This window comes from Mesoplodon densirostris, chromosome 5 (genome assembly GCF_025265405.1).
Source record: "Mesoplodon densirostris isolate mMesDen1 chromosome 5, mMesDen1 primary haplotype, whole genome shotgun sequence".
In the NCBI taxonomy this organism is placed as follows: Eukaryota; Metazoa; Chordata; class Mammalia; order Artiodactyla; family Ziphiidae; genus Mesoplodon; species Mesoplodon densirostris.
In genome coordinates this window covers 91507009-91530535 of record NC_082665.1, presented here as the reverse complement: position 1 = coordinate 91530535, position 23527 = coordinate 91507009, and the positions used below count along the sequence as shown (strand labels likewise).

General features: G+C 39.4%; 1 protein-coding gene across 1 annotated transcript in view; it reads right to left on the bottom strand.

Moving 5' to 3' along the window:
* LOC132490490 (EGF-like and EMI domain-containing protein 1) overlaps window positions 1-21180 on the bottom strand; it is a 505293-nt gene extending 484113 nt beyond the window's left edge. Inside the window, 1 exon segment of the mRNA XM_060098831.1 lies at window positions 20969-21180. Coding sequence (XP_059954814.1) covers window positions 20969-21180 — 212 coding nt within the window.
* Window positions 21181-23527: the final 2347 nt, after the last annotated feature.

Genomic DNA, 23527 nt, shown 5'->3' with positions numbered 1-23527 from the left:
CTTTTAAATGACCCCCTCACAACTCTAAATCCAATCATTAAGGAAAACCTTTTCAGTGCTTGTGACTATCTTTAAATTATTTTGCCTACCTCCTTAATCCTCTACTTTTATTATACTTTCTTTCAGAATCTCTGTGAAGACCTAAGCCACCACATTGACCTTAATGAAGAGAAAGCTGCAGCTATTTATTCTTCGCTTATTTTTTACTGCCATCTCAAAGCAGAAACACTTGTGAATCTTTACCTGATGATACATACTCGAGAGCAAAGGAGGCAAACAGCTCTGACCATACTCCAGGATCATGTGTTCTCCTGCTGTTAGTCCATCCTCACCTGAACCTGGCTTCCCAAGCCCAGTGCAGTAGCCAAAGCTCCACTAAAATCATCCAGAAATCGGGGCTTCCCTGGTAGCGCAGTGGTTGAGAGTCCGCCTGTTCGTGCCCCGGTCCGGGAAGATCCCACATGCCGTGGAGCAGCTGGGCCCGTGAGCCATGGCTGCTGAGCCTGCGCGTCCGGAGCCTGTGCTCCACAACGGGAGAAGCCACAACAGTGAGAGGCTCGCGTACCACAAAAAAAAAAAAAAAAATCATCCAGAAATTGAGGACTTCACTAGAGCAAATTCCCCACCATTCAAAACCTCCCAGCCCTATATCCTCTAAAAATTAGAAGACAGAGCAATAGAATCTTCAGAATTCCAAGCTAACCAGCCTTGAGTTCTATTTGTCAGGTCTATCAGGCTGACTTCCTCCCTGACCTAAGCCATTCATCATCACCGTTTTGTCTTCACTGCTAATCTCTTTAGCTTAAGATGGGAGGTCCCTTATGAATATGCTATTGATTCTACACAGAAAAACACTGGTTGATTTAGATCCTGTGTTTTCTTTCACTAAAAAACAAAACAAAACACAAAAACTAGTGCTAAACACATGTTCAACATCAAGTTACTGATAGTGACATCAATAGCTCAAAAATAATGGAAATCACACTGCTTTGAAGATACTGTGATGAAGAATTCATGAATTCACTCCACAAAATTTCCTTGAGCATCCACAATGTGTTACCAATTATGTCAGGGCTCTGTAATACAGTCAGAAGTGAACTGTCCTTGAAGCTAATAAAACTTAACCTTCAGGGCCCCTCACTAGCCTGGGCTGCTTCCAGTCCTGGAAGAAGTTTAATATTTTCACACTGGCATAAATTTTTGTAAAATTTGCAAATATAAGATATATTTGTACTCATTAGGAGGGCCTCCCAGATTTTATGTCTCAGGCTACACTGGGATTTACACAACTTTTCCATAGGCTAGGTGTTACATGGGTTATTCATTTACTAACTGGAAAACACAAAGGGCACCAAAGTGTATCCAAATAAATCTCTGATATAAAGCCTTACTTGAAAGAGGCAAGCTAAATTAAAGTCATTTCTGCCTGTCATGTCTGGGTCAGATAAACTTCCTTTCAGGAACTTGGATGTCTTCTGTGAAATGTTTCTTGTACAGGTTAAAAGAGTTCAGCCTTCTCTCTTCAAAGATAATTGGCCTTACTATTCACCATCCTTTTGTTTATCAAAATTAAATTAAGGTCAGTATTAGGGTACTAAAGCAATATATTACTTAGACTGGGGATATGGGATGGGAGGAAATAGAGACGATTGATAATGATCTTCAATTATCAATGATGCCACCTTTCTAAGGTCAAAAAGTCTAAGACAAAGATGAGGTAAGTTTCAGATAAAGGTTTTATAATAGATTTTTTAAATTGAAAAACTATTTGAATAAGTTATGAGGAAAGCTATTGTCTCCCTTCCTGAAAATACTTAAACACAGATTTTCTGATCTTCCACAGAATCATGAATATTCCAAAGGAGAATCCATCCTCCAATAGGTGTTTTTTTCCTTCCAATTTACATTTTTAAAAAGTAATCATAGTTTTACACAATAAAGGAAGCTCCTAGATTAGTGGTTCTCAAAATGTGGTCTCTGCACCAGCCACACCAGCAATACCTGGGACTTGATAGAAATGCAAATTCTTGGGCTCCACCTTGATGCACTGAATCAGAAATTCCCGAGGTGGAGCCCTGCAATCTGTGTTTTAACCAGCCCTCCAGGTGATTTGCCTGCATGCTACAGTTTAAGAATCGCAACCCTAGAGACCTACTGAAGATCAACCAGATCAGTAGCACATATACCCTTTCCCTATGGTCATAAGAGAACTAGCTAACTTCCAGCAATTAAAGAATTTTATTTTACTCTAAAAGGTCTAAAAAGGTCAAAAGCCAGTTTTGTCCACAGTGGCAGATTCACAATGTTGTACAATTTGCAGTCATGAAATATACATTTCATTCACAATGTCCAGCAACAATCTCAGTTGTAGCTCCACGTCCCCAATGATTCTCCAGCTGTGACAAGGAGCTGATCATCTCTGGGATCTGACAAATGCCAAAGGTGGAGAATCACTGCTCAGTGAATCTATCCCATTTCAGAGTCTCGGGAACTGCTGCTATAATCCCGAAACTGCCTCTAAAGATCATTGGAGGAATAATAAAACGGGCAACATGCCAAGTCAAGTTCCTGGTTTACTGGATTATAAACGAGATAAAATGTTGAATTGAGGAGAAAGTAGCATGTAAAGAGGACTATTCAAAAAATAGCACACTGTAGAAACAGCAGGGAAAAAATGACAGTCATGTATTTGCTCAGGTTTCAAAACACAAGTAATAGCGTGAGAAGCTCTGCATAAACAGAAGTTATGTGCAAAATTCTGCTTTTGATAAAAGGTGATAGTAAGTAGGTAAATGCAATATGTAATCATTCAACAATCATTCATTAGGACTCACTACTGAACTCCCATGGCTGGACAAAAAGCATAACCCCACCTCTAACTCCAAGGCTTATATTAATCTCCTTACAAATCTACCTCTCTGTATATTGTTTCCTCAGTATAAGGACCATTTCTATTAGTCTTTATATCCATAGTATTCTGCACAGTATCTGATACATGGTTGGTGCTTAATAAATATATATTAAATCAAGAAGTATTTGCGATCGGTCATCCAACACAGAAGGACATGGATTTTCTGGACCACCATGAGCCTAGGGACCTTGCATGGAATCCCTAGTCAGTTCAGATGAGAAGGACCTTCCCTCAAACAAGGCTCCAAGAGTTCTCCTGAACTAAGGGTAGTTCTTGGGCTCCAAAGAAATAATCAGGAAGAGAACCAAGTCATTGTTGGGGGAGGGACACTTTAACATTCCTTTCCCCCACAATGTCCACAAGACTCCCCAAAACTATCCCAAATAAATACATATAAGCCAAAGTTCTGGGATAAACACCTTGTCTCCCTTTCCAAATGTGCTGCCACGTTAACCATTCATACATCTGAGTTCTGGGCCCCCACAGTCTGGCATAAATGCATTCAGTGGCTTTAAAACCTAGAGAGGACAGAGAAGACTGTTGAATATACAAGTCTTCTGTCTGACTAAAGATGCTCTTGGAATGTTTTCTCTTCTCCCATCTCTGTTTCGATCCCACAAGTCCACCACATTCAGGTCATATCAGGTCCTAACTTGTTATTCTGCTTGAACTTGGATCCCAAGACATGTGCCAATTAACTTGTGTTTCCTGTTTCTAACCATGTCCAGTCAGCCGTCCAAGAACCTGTGTGCCAGCCAGCTGCCATAAGCAACTGCCCTCACAGTCTGCCCCATCAGGCACAGAGCAGAAGTTCCTCCCAGGTCACCCCCTGGCCATCCACACTCTGGGGGATGACATCAGAGGAGAGAGAAGCCTTGGCATGGAGCCCAATCAGATTCAATGACATGCCTCTTCTCTATGTCCCCCTCAGAACTATTGTGAAAGTGAGTAATGATCTTAAACTGTATCACACTAAAAAACTGTGCAGTCAAATCCAAAAAGTATAATCGCAATGAAATATATACAATACCCATAATATAAATAAGCATTAAAAAGACTAGAAGAACTTGAAACCAAATGCTAACAATAGTTTTTTCCAGTTTGTAGGATTATGTCTTTTTGTTTGTTTGGTTTTTATACTTCCTTTATTTATTTTACAGATTCTCTATGGTGAGAGTACATATATAACTTAAAAAATTATCATTTTAAAAAATGCAAGGGCTGAGTCTTAAGTTCAGTCTTTAAAGAGGTATGAGTCAGACAGGCTGTGAAAGATTTTTATCTGTTTTAGAATGATTAAAAATAAAAAACTAGGGAAAAAGTCAATATGATAGAAATATCTTTTTCAAAAATAACCATCCCAAATACTTAACAGTGTATGTGGTTTGCTCTAGATGCATATGCATTTTTAATATACTTACATTCTTTATCTTCACTCTAAGGAAGTCCAGGGTTGCTCAATAATAGACCTAATCACTCTAATATTGAGACATTGGCAGGAATTGATTACTGAACACCAAATTTTTTCCAAATATGCAACCCTCAGTCGTAGATTATTTTTTACAGTCCCTCCCATGTGGGTTTTTCTCTCTTCTCCCCAGACTGGATCACTAAAGCCTTGTGGAAAGGGGGGAGAAGAGGATGGAGAAGAGAACTAACACTTACTAAGCATCTACAATATACTAGCACTGTGCTACTTTAGACACATGATCACAGTACTACTAGAAGGATCTAGAACACAGATTTAATATCTGTTCAGATGAAACTCCCTAAACAGCTAGCTCCTCTACACTTCTAGTCTCCTATTCTTTAGGGAGAATCTCTTTAGGGAGAATCTCTCTCTTTTTTAAACCAAGTGTGCCTGATTCTGTGCCCAATGTGTGAGAAATATTAGTAGGAGAAAAAGGAAAGAAGGGAGGGAGAAAGAGAGGGAGGGGAGGGATGGAGAGAGCAAAGAAGTGAGGGAAGGAGGGAAGAGAGAGAGAAAGGGAGACATCTGTGATGCCTGATTTATATGAATATAGCAAATAAATGCATGTATGTGTATGTGTGTATATACATATAAACTAAATGCATCAGCTGTGAATGGATTTAATTGTTATTCAGTCCTTTTTTAAACAACGGTCAGAGAATGAAGAGAGACTCCACTCAAAGGCCAATTTTAAAGTGCAGACTAACTAGGATCCCTGGACACTACTCTTTCACAGAGCAATTGCTAAGCAGAAAAAATACTGGTACTATAATTTATTTCCTTATGAAATCCTCTTCTACAATTCTTACCCACAGTGATCACTGCCTTTCCTGAATTCTTACTTCACTTAGGGCCTAACTTATATTACGAAGCAGTCAATTACATACTATTCCTGGCTTCTCTTGTTCTTTATTCTCTCGTGTTTTAATGTTCTCTTTCCTACAACATTACACAGTCATTGAGGACAGAGGCCACATCTTGGCATCTTCCATCACGTCCAGCTCCTAGACATCTACCTAGGTACCCAACAAATTGTCACGTGAGCCCTAGCCTTATAAATGTCCCCTCCTAAATGTCCCATGGCACACTGTTTCTCCCACTGTCAACACACGTATGACACTAGGCTTTGTCTGCCAGCTGTTTGGGCATTAAGTCTGTCTGTTCATGATGCTTTAAACACCTTAAAAGGGCAGAATCAGTGCCTTATTCATTTCTGCAGCCTACTCTGGGCTTCACAGTGCAACTGGTGCATCATAGGGACTCGATATATATTGATTGGCTTAAATAGATTAAGGATGGAATTCTGATGTATCCTCAAATCAGCAATGGATAAGCAGGATTTTTCAAGGACCAAAGGGAGGTCAGAGATTCACCATCCCCTTTCGTGGGATTTTTTTTTTAATACTAATCACACATTTTAAAAAGCCTCATAGTTTAGTAGAAGAAGCACAGGGCTTCCCTGGTGGTGCAGTGGTTGAGAGTCCGCCTGCTGATGCAGGGAACGCGGGTTCGTGCCCCGGTCCGGGAAGATCCCACATGCCGCGGAGCGGCTGGGCCCGTGAGCCATGGCCGCTGAGCCTGCGCATTCGGAGCCTGTGCTCCGCAACGGGAGAGGCCACAGCAGTGAGAGGCCCGTGTACCGCCAAAAAAAAAAAAAGAAGAAGCACAAGCGTTGGGGTCAGACAGCCCTGGTTGAAATCAGAGCTGCCACCACTTCCTTTTTTAGTATTCTCATTTTCAAATGTTCACTTTGGCAGCAAAAGTCCTTTCTGGATCTTTAAGTTTGTAATTACCCTTTAATTAATTACCCTTGTAATGAATCTTTAATTACATGAATTAAAGATTGGAACAATTTAAGAAATTAATGAAAAAAGCTTGAAAAAATTGTTCTACTTGCTCTTCCCCTGCTCAGCCACCTCAAATAACCACTGTCAGCCATCTAGTATGTTCAGTTCTCTTTCTTTTTATCTGTATCAATATACATGTGTCTGTGTGTATATATAGCCACACATTCTTTTTTTGCATTTTTACAGAAATAGGTCCATATTAAATACATATTGTTGTGTTACATTTTTACACCTAATTTTTATTATTTCAATATTCAACGCCAATTTACAGTTTTTCTCGCATTTTAATAGCACTGATGCTTTGTAGCTATGTGCCTTTGGAAGGATGATAGAGGCTCTGGGCCTCAGTTTCCACATCAGTAAACTGGAAATAGTATCTTCTTCAGAGATGGGGTAAAGATTAAATAAAATAATGTTTGCAAGACTTGTGGTTGCCAAGGGGAAGGGGGTGGGGGAGGGAAGGATTGGGAGTTTGGGATTAGCTGATGCAAACTATTATACATAGGATGGATAAACAAGGTCCCACTGTATAGCACAAGGAACTATATTCAATATCCCATGATAAACCATAATGGAAATAAATATGAAAAAGAATGTATATATACATATAACCGAATCGCTCTGCCGCACAGCAGAAATTAACACAACAGTGTGAACCAACTATACTTCAATAAAATTTTTAAAAATTTTAAAAAAGTAATGTTTGCAAATCAATTGCTACACAATTGGTGCTGAATAAAATATAACTATTGTTGTTGCTGTTGTTATTACCTTTGAATCATAGCAATTAGACTGAGAAATTCCTAGCTTCTTTCAGTGCTGATCCTCAGTGGGATTTTAGGGAATGAACAGGTGAACAAAAACTGCACTATCCTCCAGGTCCTAATTCCCTGTTTGCAGGAGGACTTCTTTCCCTCACAGGAAGTCATCGGGCTCCATGGGAATTTAGATCTGTTCCTCGTGCCTCTGTTCCCTCAGGGCTACAGAAGTGTAAGGGTGAAGAGAAATATCTCCCTCCTAATCGCCCTCCAGGGAATCAGCCATGCGAGTTCACCTTTTCATTAACCAGAGCCTAATATACAAAGACCTGCTCACAGCGGTAGCGGCTTGACAGTAAATTGTGACAAAAACAATACCCACTGGCAGCAGCACCAGGCTACAGCTGTTCTCCCTTCCGCATCTGCCTTCCTGCCACAAGAAGTTGAGCCCTGCACGTCTAAGAGAGCATCTCAGTACGTACATTTTAAATCAGATCTGAACTGCTGATCAAAACTGTTTGAAGTTTTCCAGATGCAAGAACATTTATTCTACAGCACTTCTAAAAACAAGGGGGAGAAAAGCCCAGAGCCTGTCAAAGTTAATTAGATTCATACAAAAAGCTTAACAGTCCCATGCAATGTTTCTACTCTATTACATATAAATGTACAATAATTCCGTGAACACTGCGTTTAATATTTTAATTAAGGTTATGCTTTGTATAAATATCAACTCATCATTTACTGTGGCTACAGTCCTATTTAAATGATGAAGTCAATTTGACAGTACATTCATGAAAAAGAGAGCCTTTTAAGAGTTTTGCTCTTATGTGGCCTAGAATACTAATGGAGGTTAATTGTCAAAACAAGCTCAGCACAGACTTCAGAATTATCTTCACATTTTAGTGACAGAACAACGTAACCACATTTTTATGTGACCTGCTGACCTAATACCGTGAATAACATAATGGCTATTATAAATCTCCATGTCTGCTTCCTGAAAACTAGAGAGCTCTCCTTTTTAATATTTACATTTTGCGGCTGCCCTTTAAGCAGACACCCTTTAACTACTGTATTTGCGATTCAGATGATCAGATAATTAGATGTAAGATTAGATGCAGTCTGTGCCTCTGCAAATCACTACTTGGTGTGTAACAGAAAATATCAAATTAAGTTTTCAGAGGCAGGGAAATTTCAAGTCTGCAGTCATTTTAATTCCATCTGAGGCAAGGATACAATTTATTACTGTATTCAGAATTCATGTTCTCTTTTTCCAAAACACCTATTTTAATTAGAGAACAGAGACCCGAAAGAGGAGAAATAGGAAAAAAAAGGCCTTCTAGTGCCCCACAGGGATCACTCTATTCCTTCTAGAGACAGTACCTGTTCTGAAGTCAGCAGTTGCCCTGAGTGAATATCAAAAGATTAGATTCAGTGAGCTTTTTCCTATCAAGTGGCTCTCAGGGCCTGCAAAAGAGCAGTAAGGCATCTCCCATCTGGCAAATACCCCCACTGCTTTTCTTCTCTTTGCTACTGGTTTTTCATATTCAAATTTCACAAATCACTGTCTTCCAAAATGATCTAGTAGTTTGTCTCATCAGATACACGAAGACGCAAAAAAATCTCATATTGCCAACTATATGTACTTTTTATAAATAGAAGAGAATTTTTAACAGAATAGAAATAGGACATAAAAATAGACAGAGAAACTAGAAAACAGATGGTAACAAAAGATACCAGTATTTATCCCTGGGTGCTATTAAGAGGGAAGTGCAAAATAACCAGCCCATTTTGGATTCTTTTAACATTTTGGAATACAATAAATTCTTAGAGCTTCTACTGAAGTCACAGGTCCTTTAAAGATAGGGGGTGCGTGGTATTTAAAATTTCTACTTCACAACTGACGGATGTGAAATCCAAAGCTGGAATCCTACACTAAGATATGACCACGATAAATCCGACCCTGAAATCATTTGAAGGCTTCACTTCATCTAGGAATGCTATTTGAAAGTTGGGGTTAAATTAATTTAAAAAGTCACTCTATTTGTTCATTCAACAAATATTTTTGAAATACAGGGAAGCTTTCAAAAATGAATTATCTGCAATGTAATTCCTAAGGAAAAGAAATCTCCATAAATAACAAGAGGGCAGGAATAGCTTGTCATAAATTTTTTAAATATTCCTCTGATCTCTGAATATAAGGGTGACAACACATGGAGACATGCTAACATCTTCAAGGGTACCTGAAAGAGAAAGCTGGTTCAAACTAGAACCAGAACCAATGAGCTTGACCCCATTTATTACCCGATGCATAACTAAAATAGAGCACACTTTGCATATCCACTTCTAAGTTTAGCTTCTGCCGGACAGAGACCTTAACCCACCATTTTTCTCTTTTGCACTCACACGGTAGTTATATTATCTTTAACTGTGTGCTAATTATTTCCGAAGTATGCATAGATCCTATTCCCCAAACTAGATGGTGAGCAATTAAAAGGCAAGGGGATGTCTTTTGCATGTTTTTATTTCCCTTCATTACTTTACGTTGAGCAGAGCAGGCACAAAGCAGAGGCTTCACGCAAGGGATAGAAGGGAGGATGGAAGGGAAGAAAGAAAAGCAGGCAGAAGAGAAGCAGGTTTTGATTCCAAGGACTTGCTTTTCAATATCCTTTCCGTCTCTCTAGTTTTTATCAATGGCCTCAACATTCTACTAAGCATCCTCCCATCTTTGGTTCTCTCTGCATTCCCCCTTTTCACCTACCCAGGTCTTTCTCACAGTTTCTCCCTCATGACTCTTGTCATTTTCTCTTCCTTACCTAGGAGAAGCCATCATTCCTTTGCCTAAACTAACTCAGTTGCTGCCTAACTGGTCTTCCTGTCTTCTCTCTCCTTCAAGGTTATGGTGCTCTTTCCTCCTCAGAAGCCTTTGTTGGCTTTCGGAAAACACCACACATTAGGTGTAGAGCTTCTCTGTACTACCAACCACTGTTCTCTGCTCTTAGGATGCCTGTCTCCCTCTGCTTACATATCTCCATCCATCAAAGCCTCCATCTCCCCTCCAAGGCCCAGCCCAAATGCCATCCCTCCAGGAAAGCTTTGTGTGTTCTCACAGAGCCCACACTCATTGCTGCCAGCTCTCAGCTCTGGTAGAAATGCCTTGTACCTCCCAGGGGGCCCTTATGGTGTCTGCTACCGTCAAATCTCCCTGAGGATCCTGCAAGCTCCTTTTGAAAAATGCATCACATCATTGGAACCCATGCCGTTTCCCTTAGTAGTCTGCTTAGTAAACATTTGGCTAATGACACCCACATGCACTCGGAACCTCAGAGCACACACTCAGCACCAAAAATCACAATAATGATGAAGGAATCATAATTTAAGAATTGATTGTAGGAGACCATTGATTTTACCCTTCTCATTGAAAGCCCATAAATATCTCAGCCAATTCACAATCTATCACTATTTAATATTCTTCAGAGAAAGTAATTCAAATGTTTTAAATAAAGAGCTATTTACATTTTATACATATTTTCCAGACACCAAACCAAAACATTTCTACAAGCACATAACTGTTTGCTATAAACATAGCAAGCTAACATTTTAATTCCTCTCTCTTTTCTCTATCCTTTTTTCACAGTGTGTTTTGCTTGTCTAGACAGTTCATTCTGTGCCTCTTTTATATTCTGATGTGCATTAGCACCCCGACTCTTCCGCCATCCCTGAGATGATGTTGTTTTAGCCAAGGAGTGATTCTTTGCTATGCCTCTTTCTATCAAGCCCCAAAAATTCTTTGTAACAGTAGCTTGTGTACTTCTTTCACATAACTTCTTCCCACTGCTCTCTAAAGACTCTTACTGTAATACATTCAGGGGTCAGAGGTACCTGCAACTCCTCCACCCCACTTCTAGGCCTGCAACGTCTCTTGGGGAACACTTTCCAGTGTTTAACTATTCTACCAGAATATTATTCCTTATAACCAATCTAAATCTCTCACACTGTAGTCTGCAGTTTAAAGACATTTTTTCCTCCTTTTCTAACCTTGGTGGATGTGGAGCACGGTAATTTTCCTCTGCATAATTAGCAGGGGGGAGTTCAAAGTATGTCCCAAGAAACTCTTTTGATATTATTTTTGTTTTCTCTTGGACAATATTGCCTTTTCTATTATTTATCTGTTAGAAAGAGAGACTACGTTAACTTTTGTCTCTGCAAATGACGTCCTATTTCTTTTATCCTGTCTGCACAGTTATCTTGTCTAAGCTGATGGTTCCTGTATTAAAAGTCTATGAAGGATCGAAAGATTCACCTTAAAGCTTGGTGAATTGTGGTTGCTAATCCACCCTCCACACAGCATGGTAGTATGGCCAACTCTCCTAAAGATATGTGTGATCTTAATGAGGAAACGGAGAAATCCAAAACAACTTATTAGCTTAGAGGATTTACATGTATTACCAGCACACTGAGGTGTACAATTAACACTGTGTTCTCATATAATATACCAACCAAGCCCTACTAAAGAGTTCACTCACCTGAGTCTAGAGGTTCAGTCCCAGACAACCCTGGACACTGTACTGGCTTCATGAAATGTCCTCATTAGATGGGAGAAGATTAGAGGATGCACTCCTTGAAGAGCACCATGGAGGATCTATAATCAGGTCTAGAAGCTTTCTTGCCTTACTTCCTCCAACAAGACATGGCTACACAAGAATCCTTTTGGAACAGTGGATCATTCAACTCTCTTCCCTCAATTTGAGGGACAAGGAAAAGTTAACCAGAGCTGGAATTTTCCCCAACAGATTATTTGGAATAGAGTAAGAAGAGACTTTGCTGATGACACCCACAAATTTAAAAAGCAAACAAACCAATAAAAACCCTTCATGGACAGTCAAAGATCTGCTTATAGCTCCTGAGATCCACTAGAATGGACTACATGTTCTATTCACTTGCTGTGTCTTGATCACAATAGCTCTCGAGGATGAGCCCCTGTTGTTATCTATCCATCATCCCAATAAATAACAAGGCCAGTCTGATAGACTTCAGCTTCTGAAAAATAACCTGACTTATCTTCTGCAACTAAGCAAAGAGGTCACTCCCCAGCTTAATGTTACTCTCATGCACCAAACTGCCCACTCACCTTGTTGGGAATGTCCATTCAAGTTAGAAGCCCTGACACCACCACATCACTTACTCCACCTGATTGGCACTTAAGTCTAAAGTACCAACTGGGACTTCCCTGGTGGCACAGTGGTTAAGAATCCTCCTGCCAATGCAGGGGACATGGGTTCGAGCCCTGGTCCGGGAATATCCCACATACCGCAGAGCAACTAAGCCCACGAGCCACAACTACTGAGCCCACACGCCACAACTACTGAGCCCATGCGCCGTAACTACTGAAGCCCACGCACTGCTCTAGGGCCCATGTCCGTAAACACTGAGCCCACGTGCTGCACCTACTGAAGCCCGTGCCTAGAGCCTGTGCTCCACAACAAGAGAAGCCACCACGATGAGAAGCCCACGCACCGCAACAAAGACCCAACGCAGCCAAAAAAAATTTTTTTTAATAAAACAATAAAAATAAAGTACTAGCTGAACACTTACTTAGCAGCCTAATTCCCCTTCATTTTTCAATCCAATGACACATGTAAAAAACTTCTGTACATTTTTATATTTTCATAACCAACCCCAGACATACTGCTTGTCATTTCATAAAAACATTGAGAGAAAAATAAAAGATTTAATGATTTCTCCAAAGTTAATAAAGCAAAGGATGTTCCAATGAAGTAATTATTTCCTACTTACTTGCCACATAGCAATTTATGAGATGTCTAAGGAAACTATACAGACACATATACACACATTTTTTTTTCCATTTAGTTACCGACATTTTTTTTTCCATTCTAGGTACTGGTTTTACAGATGTTATATAAGGAAAAAGTCAACCATTTGGGGCAACCTGATATATTGCTGGTGGCATTTTAAGGTGGTGTATTTTTGCAGAAGGACAACAATTTAAATTATATATACATATATATATTTATATGTATATATACATGTACACACACACATAAACACACACACATATGTATCAAGAGCCCCGAAAATTTGACTCAGTAATTCCATTTCCCAGAATTTACTCTCAAGAAATTATGAGACTTCCACTCAAAAGGTGAGTCACAAAGATGTTCATCATATTTTGTAATTGTAATAACTCAAAATACCAATGATAGGGAGAGATTAATATATTATAGTATAACTACAAAATAAAATAGTTTGCAGCCCTAAAAAATTTTTTTAAAATAATATTTGACTCAGGGAAATGCTTATGATTAAAGTTAAGTAAAAGCAACAGATACAAAGCAATGGTTAAAAGGGATACTGATTAAAAAAAAAAAAAAGATACATGTTCTTTACTCTGCATGAAGATTCTAGGTGGAAAGTCACTCACCCCAATATTAACAATTGCTATCTCTAGGAAGCAGGTTTACAGGGGATTTATAATTTCTTATTTATATTTTTATATACTTCAACTGGTAAATAGTGAATGTGTTTTATTAATTTTAATCACACATTTCTCCACTTCCTTAACCCTTCACACTCTAGGATCCCTGCAACTGTTTATACCTAGATTCTAGGACACTATACATGGAGTTTGTCCAGGACAGTCCCTTCCATTTTTGCTTATTGTCTTGTCTTGTCTACTTCCATATTCAAACAGGTCCTGGTTTACATAATAAATTAACGGTGACCCTATCCTAACTGAGTTTTTAGGATTAGGGATATAAAAGGTTCGAGGAGGGGTAAAAGACTCTAATATACAACCAGTCTTGTGTCTAAAGATATGCTAAAGCTCTATTCCAAGTATAGAGGGAGGGATTGAGAGAGAAAGGCTTCATCTCTATTTATCTGTATTTCTCCATTTCCTAAGAGATTAAAGATAGCTTCTTATCTCCCTTGAATTGTCCTTAACACTAAGGACAGGGACTAGGTGTGACCTAAGCTAACGATACATGATAGCAGTATAGACACCCAGTTATTGATGCTTCTGCAAAACTTGCATTTTTTTTTAACATTGGAAGAATGAGGGCTTTCAAAGCAGAACAAATAATCTCTACTGGTGTGTGGAGCATGGCTGCTGTGTTTTAGTGTCTCAAGTTTGTTGTAAATAATCAGATAAATTGCATGCAGTCTCCATTTCCACAGAAATTAGAAAAGTAATTATTATCCTGTATGTTGATACATGGTTTTATTCTCATTCTTCTAGTTTGGCCGAGGAACCTAGAATCCTAGGTTGGTCTGTTTTCTAGCCAAAGTTAAAGTTAATAGGTTATAGATTAGTATTAATTACTCTAAAACTAAAATCAGTATCTGCAGAAATTTTTCTTCAAAAGGCAACTGGAGGGCCTCCCTGGTGGCGCAAGTGGTTGAGAGTCCGCCTGCCGATGCAGGGGATGCGGGTTCGTGCCCCGGTCTGGGAGGATCCCATATGCCGCGGAGCGGCTGGGCCCGTGAGCCATGGCCGCTGAGCCTGCGCGTCCGGAGCCTGCGCGTCCGGAGCCTGTGCTCCGCAACGGGGGAGGCCACAACAGTGAGAGGCCCGCATACCGCAAAAAAAAAAAAAAAAGGCAACTGGAATTTGTTTGTCTGTTTCCCCTTTTCCGCACCCCTTTCAGGAGGTAATCTGTGCAATTAATCATTTGGCTAGATCTTCAGAAAAAGTTCTTATTAAAATAAACCAATCCATGAGAGTTTCTTTTGGATTTTTTTATTGCCAGGATGACTATGCAACATGATGGTAGTTTTCCAAATTTTTAAACAAAATAATTTATTTTATTGTTTGTTGCATAGTCTTTTCCAAAAACTCCATGTGTAAAAATAACTAAAGCTGAAACTGCTTAATTTTACCCCTCAAGTCTTTCTCTTCCTTCACCACCCCCTGCCACCCAACCAAGTGCCCTGGCACCTCTCATGAACTCCGAGCTTCAAGATTTGGTGGAGAAATAAATTATGGTTTTCCTCATAGTGGGCTGACTTAACTAACTTCCGAGCTGATTTTTAAAGCATACTGGTCTTGCTAAAATTCCCAACCAGAGAAATGACTTGAAAAACACTACTGAAGGATATACAATCTCTAAACTAAATCTTCGATCAAGTCAGACTACATGAAGTTCACATACATAGAGCAAATTAGCTTAGCCTTTCATAATAGTGCCTTTGCTGAACAGACATTTAATAATAACTTTTAGACTTTTTCCTAAGGTTGTTTTAAGAAAGAGCATTTGCTTCAAAACGTATTGTTGAAGGAATTGCCTATTAAATCAATACTCATTATTTGTGGGCCCATGTGAAAAATCTCTTTTAAAAATCAGCACTAAGGGGCTTCCCTGGTGGCGCAGTGGTTGAGAGTCCACCTGCCGATGCAGGGGACACGGGTTCGTGCCCTGGTCAGGGAAGATCCCACATGCCACGGAGCAGCTGGGCCCATGAGCCATGGCCGTTGAGCCTGCGCATCTGGAGCCTGTGATCCGCAACGGGAGAGGCCACAAGAGTGAGAGGCCCGTGTACCGCAAAAAAAAAAAAAAAAAAAAAAAAAATCAGCACTAAGGAAAAATTCCCCTGAGGAACCTACTTACTTTCTAGTCTGGGATAATGACAGTGACACAATGGATCATATCTCCTTTGTCATCTTGGCTGCCAAGAACCTCAGAGCTCAATCTAAAGCTCAGTGGTAACATAATGTTAGATCCTAGGTCCCATGCTTGGGCTCTGCTGTGCCATAGTGCCAACTTTCTACTTTTATTTACATTTTATTTCTTTCATTATTGGTATTCTAATTGTAAACTTCTTCAAATTCCTGATGCAACAAAAAATGTTCATGAGCCATTAATTAACACTGTAATTGTATGAGTACAAATCTGCAAATCCAGCTAATGGTATTATAATCAAGTCCATCATGTGCACAACCTTATCATTAGGTTTTGTTGGATGGCTTTTGAAAATACCATTTATTTCTTAATTGTCTTCAGAAATATCTCCAAGCTTCCAAGATGATTACCAAAAATGGTTCCATCATAACCTACACACAGTATCTCAAGAATCTGGAATGTAATTAGTCTAGGATTAAAAACCTCAAACTGGGGCTTTCTTACTATCTCCTGACATCTTGAGATTCGATTCCCCTTCAACTATCGTTCTACCCTTTCTAATTTGAAGACCATTCTCCTGTTTTAATGGTAAGACTAATCTCATAAAGATCATTTAGTACTTACTCTGTACCAGGCACTGTTCTAAGTATCTTAGATATAGTACCTCACTAAATGCTCATACCTAGTTTTATCCGGTTTTAGAGAGGAGAACATTACAGCCAAGTGAAATAAACTGTCTTACCCAGTGTCACACAGTAGTAAGTGGCCAAGCCACGATCTGAACCCAGGTGGACTAACTCCAGAATTCATGATCTTAACCACTATTCCATACTGCTTCTCTTGAATAAGATGTAAAATAACAAGCTTGAATTCTGCTGTAAGAGACTAAGTAAAATATTAATAAGAAAGTTCCAATAGCTTGACTTATTACATTTTGGAAGGAGGATACCAGGAAGAGTTCTGAAAATAATTTTAATGGCTTCCAGCACTTCATTTCCTTGAGCAGTCTTAAGTGTGAGGCTGCCTGAAGATAAGAATGGGGAAGACATTCTAAAGGTTCCTTCTTACTCAGTCATTATAATTTTTATACTTTTGGATGAAAAGCGTTTTATGCAAATCATGGGCAATTCCCAAGCCTCTGTTTTGTTTTTTTTTTTTTTTTTTTGCGGTACACGGGCCTCTCACTGTTGTGGCCTCTCCCATTGCGGAGCACAGGCTCCGGATGCGCAGGCTCAGCGGCCACGGCTCAGGGGCCCAGCCGCTCCGCGGCATGTGGGATCTTCCCAGACCGGGGCACGAACCCGTGTCCCTTGCATCGGCAGGCGGACTCTCAACTGCTGCGCCACCAGGGAAGCCCCAAGCCTCTGTTTCTTCAACTCTAGTCCTGTATAATTTTTGAAAATAAGCAAGTATGGTTACTATAGCAGATGATAAAATATTATTACCATTCAGATGATATTTCTGTGCAAGGGTAGGGGTGGCAATAAAAGGCAATAAAATGGGGGAAGGCCATTCTCAAGAGATAAAACTCTTTTGAACATATTTACTGCAACCAGGGAAAATAGACCAACACCCAAAGGAATCTGGGAAACTTTACACTACATTTAAGCACAAGCACATTTTCTACTTCTTAATTTAAAAAAGGAAAGGACAGCATTAAAATGCGCATACAAATAAACAAGCCATTTATTTACTCATACTAATTAACATCTCTTGAGATCTCCAGGGTCTCTTAACTTCTCTAGGGCCTCTCTCAAAGGATGTTCTCATGGCAGGAGAACCACTGACTCAAAAACTTGCTGAGTCCAGAGGGAGAAATGTCAGAGAAGAAAAGACACCCTAAAAACAAACATGTTAATTAAAAACATAAGATAAACACCAGCATCTTCCACCTCTACCCACTACCCCTGGGAGGCCAGGGAAAATAGTCTTCCTGCTTAAAACTTTTAAAGGGCCAAATTAGTATGAATTCTCTAGAAACAGTTAACATTTGCTCCACGGTCATTACCGCCAAGAAAGGCAGCTCCTAAAATGAGAACTAAAGAGCAGGAGTAGAAATTTCAATTGCTCAGGTTTAAAATATACGAGACTAAATGAGTGTCACCCCCACCCCCACTCCACAAAGAGGGTCTGGAAATTCCCTTGGTTACTTCCAGTGGAAGAGAAGAAATAAACTAAGATAGGTGGGAGGCATCCAAGAGGAAATGACCAAGGATGGGAGAAGACCAGTCAGGAACAGAGGGGAGGCTGGGTGAGGCAGTGATTCAGTTATCTACCGGAACGCGGTCTTAGTAGAAATATGGCTCTTGCTGGTTGAGAACTGAAAGTGATAAGGTTCGGGACACATTGCCCCAAAATATAGTATCTTGGCATATTGAATATTTTAAGCTGAAGAAGTTTGAGAAAAGAGCAGAAGCAAGAAGGTTCTCTGACCTTAACCCTCCACCTTCCCTTCTCCCCTGAAGCAGGTCTTAAGACCCTCCTGTGACAGGCACCCTCCCTATACCTGGAGGAAAAATGAACATCCAAGATGCCAACATGCCAAGTTGGAGACTTTGAGAAGAATCTAAAGGAAACAACCTCATTAAGTTTCCACATTTTATTATACTTATCTGCTACTCTGTCTTACCATATCTTTCCACAAATGTCTGCTCTTCCTCAAACTTAGCATAAAAACACTCAGGTTTACCATTTCTTTGGGTCTTCATTTCCCTATGAAGGCTCCTGAATCACCTAAAACTGATATTAAGTAAGTGTGTATGCTTTAGTCCTGTTAATCATTGTTGGTCTTGTTTTCAGACCCAGCCAAGGACCCTAAGAGTCAAGGAAAACTTTTTCCTCCTCTACAGAAGTATGGGGAAGGAGAAAAGAATAGGAAAGGAAAGAGAAGAATGAATGAGTATAGGAAAAAATGAAAGTGGAAAGAAAATTTAAGTTGAACAAATTAAGTCAAAGAAAAACTTTTTATGGCACCATTTTGGATTTCTCATTAATTTTCCTTATAATAGATATATATTTTTTAAGTATCAAAGAAGCAATATTACAAGTTTATGATAATCTTAAGGCATGGTCTTGGGATGTAGACAATGCTGGGATCAGGTCCAAACCCTTTCACTGAGTAGCTGTGTGACCTTGACAAGTACCTTAACAGCACTGATCTGCAAAATGCTGATAATAAGAGTAATTAAATGACTACTATGTTCCATAAATCTATTTTCATATACATATTTGTGAAAAATATAATAGTAAGTTATCTACAATTTTACCTGTGTAAAATAATTTTTCACCTAGCATCATATCAAAGCAGTTTCCACATTGCTAAGACCTCATAAACGTAACTTTCAATGCCTCCCAAATTCTGTCAAGTGGATGCATCACGTCCTATAGGCTTCTTTCAGCTTCTCCTTTCTATAAGCTAGGTAGTTATGAACATCTTCATGCTGATGTAGTTTCCCCATATTTTACGTTATTCCTTTAGATGAGAAGAGCTTCTCTATAAAAGAGCACTGATTCGACAAAGGGTATGAACACTATTCTTTAACAACAAGAAAAGGAAGTAGAAATCGAGTTCTGCCCTTACTAATCTAGAGAGGCTGATTACACTAGTATTCCTAATTATCAAGATCTGTAACCAGTTTCAACTGATGACATTTTGTCATCCTTGCAGAGGCTCCTATGATCTTCAAAAACTATCTTGAGTGAATTCCAGATTCTAGATCAATAGTTAATTCATGAATGTTCCCAGCATTCTCACCCTAGCTTCACAGATTAACATACTTGCACATACACAGCGCGAGGCTATCCAATCAATATGAAGTGAAAAACTGCAGCTCAGTGTATTCAGCCAAAATGCAACTATGAGATGCTTGCCATGGCAGCTTGCGTATTATTTAATCAAGATCTTTATGACAACTTTTCCATTATGGTTTTTGATAAGTGCAATCAATAAGAATATGTACACAGATCGATCATCTAACTACTTTGAATTGTCTGGAAACTTGGTTGAAGTGCAAAGAAAACTAAGAACTATAATCAATATAATTGGTAATGCTGGAGGGAAATCAGACTTGGATGTTTTAAGTACGCAGGTGTGACACATGACTCCCCGTCTATTCTTTACTGTCCCTGCAGGCCTGCTGGATTAACTTTAAGTCGAAAGTTCACCTGGTATTTTTAAGGAAGCCGTCACTTCCCATATTAATATCTGCTCCTTCATATTACTAATAGTTATCTGCAAAGATTACTTCTACCTCCTGTCATATATATAAATCTCATACTAATAGCTTCTTGGGCAAATAACATTGGGAGAGTTTTACTCTGGGTTTAACCATAAACCTTTGAAAGGTCATGATAGGCAAGATAGAAATCAAAAAAAAGAATATAAAACCAATTTCTAAGTTTATGAAATACTTGTGTCCATCTGGATTTTGCACAAGATTATCTATTTTAAAGCACTTCAAGTTACTCAGTGAGATAAAGAGGTATAATCCCATTTTACAGGTGAAAGAAAAATAAAATATAAAATGTGATTTAACATGCATTTGAGTCTTATTAAGCCATACATGAGAGCATTTTGGAATAGGAAAAAAAATGAACCAAGCAATATATAACTCATTTTTGCAGATACCATGAATGGAGAACATAAGTCAGAGTCCTACATACTCTTACTGAGATAAAAGTCTCCTATCCTGGAAAGAACATTGTATAGTGGAAGATGTCCAGGATTTGGAATTGAAAGTTTCCATGTGGACTCCATAATTCATCTGTGTGACTTTGTCAAGTTCACAGTTATCCTAACCTCTTTGAAGATTACTTGTCTGTAAAACAGGATTATATCTCTTTATCTCACTGTTTTGTGATAATTAATAACATTTGTGAAAGCATTTGTTCAATTATAAAGTAATTCATGAATGCTAATTATGAACGTTGTTTCTTTCACTTTCTCCAAATGTCAGTAGCATTTCCACTTTAGAAATCAATGTTTCCTACATCTTCTCACTGTCCAGCTCTGCGTGGATTGTTCACAAACGTAACACAATTTTCCTTTGCCCCCAACTCCTGCTTTATTCGATGGAGATTAACAAACACCAGTTTTATCCATGCAGTGGATGCTTTCTATGGATTTATAGGTTGAATTGTGAATTCTTTCTATGGATTTGTTTTCCTCAAACATTTCAAAATCACTAGGTACAGACAGTTAAGATAAAAATTCCAACCTTTAAGGCATTCCCCCATCTGATGAAGGAGATATCTAAATAAAAATACATTTACCCAAAAATTTGATCGTGAATAAGTATGCAAGCTAGTACTATGGGCGCCTAGAAAACAAAGCGTTTGAACTTTACCTAGAGGTCTCAGAGGCTTTGCAAAGAAGACCCTTAAAGCAGCAGTCCCCAGCATTTTGGGCACCAGGGACCGGTTTCCTGGAAGACAATTTTTCCACGGACGTTGGCGGGGATGGGGGGAATGAATGAGGCTGTTGAGAGGAAGCTCTGCTCGCTCGCCCACCACTCACCTGCTGCTGTGCAGCCTGGCTCCTAACAGGCCGCGGACCCATACTGGTCCCTGGCCCGGGGGTTGGGGACCCCTGCCTTAAAGGATGAGTCCCGAATGTTCCCATTCAAAATGGCCTTGTCACACTATTTCAGAATATTTCATGATTAGAAATAATTATGTGAATTTAAACAATCTCTACCCTCATAAAGGCTAAAGGTCTTTAAGCTTAAGTCTCCTAAAAAGCACATGTTGCCACCTACACCAAGGACTACCAGGAAAGAGGCAATAGGCACTTGTACAGAGTTAAACATTCCTCCACCAAAGGAGGCAAAGTGATATCTGTAGCCTGGGCTTTAAGACTAGACAGAGCCACTTTTTTGCGCTCTCTCTTCACAGGTTTTACATTTTGACCTTGGATTTTCAAGTGCCACCTTTTCTAATACAGTCAAACCTCACAACTACATTCCTCCCTCATTTCATTTCTCCTCAAAGGCAAAACGGTGAAATATGAAGTGACGTGTTATTTTGTGATAAACAATTACACACAGAGAGAAAAGTGAGGGCAAAGTACATGCACATCCTAACAAAACTGTGTACCAACCGCCCAGGTCACAGACATCACCCCAGAACTACCCCTAATACCCTTTCATAAGACCTTCCCCTCTCTCTAGAGCAATAGTTATCCTGACTTTATGGTAATTACTTCCTTGTATATATTTATAGCTTCATCAGCTTGTTATGCATCCCTAAACACTGTAGTTCAGTTTTGCTTTTGAATTTTCTATAATTGTAAATCATGAGAAAAATGAACAGACCAGACAGATAAGTTCCATACTGAGATGCTTTTGTGATGCTATAAAGTGCCAGTTTCCTTCCATCTCACCCCATCATGTTCTCCAAGCAGACTGATGTCAGAACTTATTGTCTGGGGCATAGCACATAAATAGCTTGTAGAGTTTTAAAACAGTAAAAGAGGATGGTTTTAGAGGGAAAAAAATGACTAAACAGAGCCAGTCTTAACATCTAACCTTCAGGTTGTACAACTTTGGGAAACTGATGTAACCTCACTGAAGTTGAGTTTTGCCATCAGAAAAACAGGAGAATAATGGTGAGGGGCTAGCAAGGTGCCTGGCATATCACAGGTTCTGGCTAAACATGTGTACCTTTCAGCCAAAGCCACCAGAGGTCGACTCTAGCATTACACTGACTACCTTCCTCCTTCCTCTACTGTAAGCTCCCTGTGGAACAGCACCCGCTTCCTAATCATCTTTGTATTCTAGTGGCTGGTGTTAGGGGTGATGCCCCACTCTTTGGGGATTAGCATGTCATCACCACTTGAATAGGGACAGTACAGCTATTTCCAAGAGCGATGGATACTACTGTGGGGCATATGCCAAGCAATATAGCAATAAAATGAATATTAATATGACATTATTAATTTTTTATTTGTTCAGCAAGTACTTGTTAGCAACTACTGCATGCTAGATACTTTTTCAAATGCTGGGGATATAGCAGCAAACAAAACGGACAAAATACCTTGCCTTCATGAATCTTACATCCTAATGCAGGAAATGGACAATAAATATTGAATAAATAAGATAAACAAAATATATAGTTTCTGAGATAGTTGTAAGTGCTATGAAAAATGTGGAATGGTCAAGATCTTGGGGAGTTGGAAGCTTTACTGAGAAAGTGACACTTAATTTTTCATTAAAAGAGGTGAAAAAGGAAACTTTGAATAGAGCTATAATCACATAAAGTAACCTCCCCCTTCCTCAGCATTTTAGTTTATTTGTCCCTATGGAAATGAGATAGTGGAGACACACAGTGAATGTGAATGAAATGTTACACCACACACACCACAATTCACCTAACAGAGGTGTATATTTCACTTTATTTAATAAAAATAGATGAAAAAGATTCTATTCCTTCCTTCTCCAAATGGAAGAAGCAACCACACACACACGCACGCACACACACAGTGTTGCAGTGTCTAGGGACCTAAAATACACTAATTTTCAAAATCTGATAATCCGGTTCCCATAGCAACAATAAATCAGTCTTTTGAGGGACACATAGGAAGGATATTCTGGCTGGAAACAACATTCTTTGACCACTGAGAAAAATGAAAACAAAGACAAATCATAACAAACCAAGATGCCATTTTTTTTTAAAGGTCCCAAGTTTCTTCTCTTTGACTGTTAATGCTAAAGCAGGCAGGTGTCCATCCGCATGCTCAGGAAATCTTGAATTCCAAGGAGGCGCAGAGCGGTGCTGCCTGGCCAGCTGCCAGGGAGCCTCCGGAGGCACTGTGATTGCCTATCGACTGTGCGCCAGCCTCCTGTCCTCATGGGGTGGTCAGTGGTGAGCTTGTACCAGGCACTGGCCATGCTCCTCGGGGCAATCCC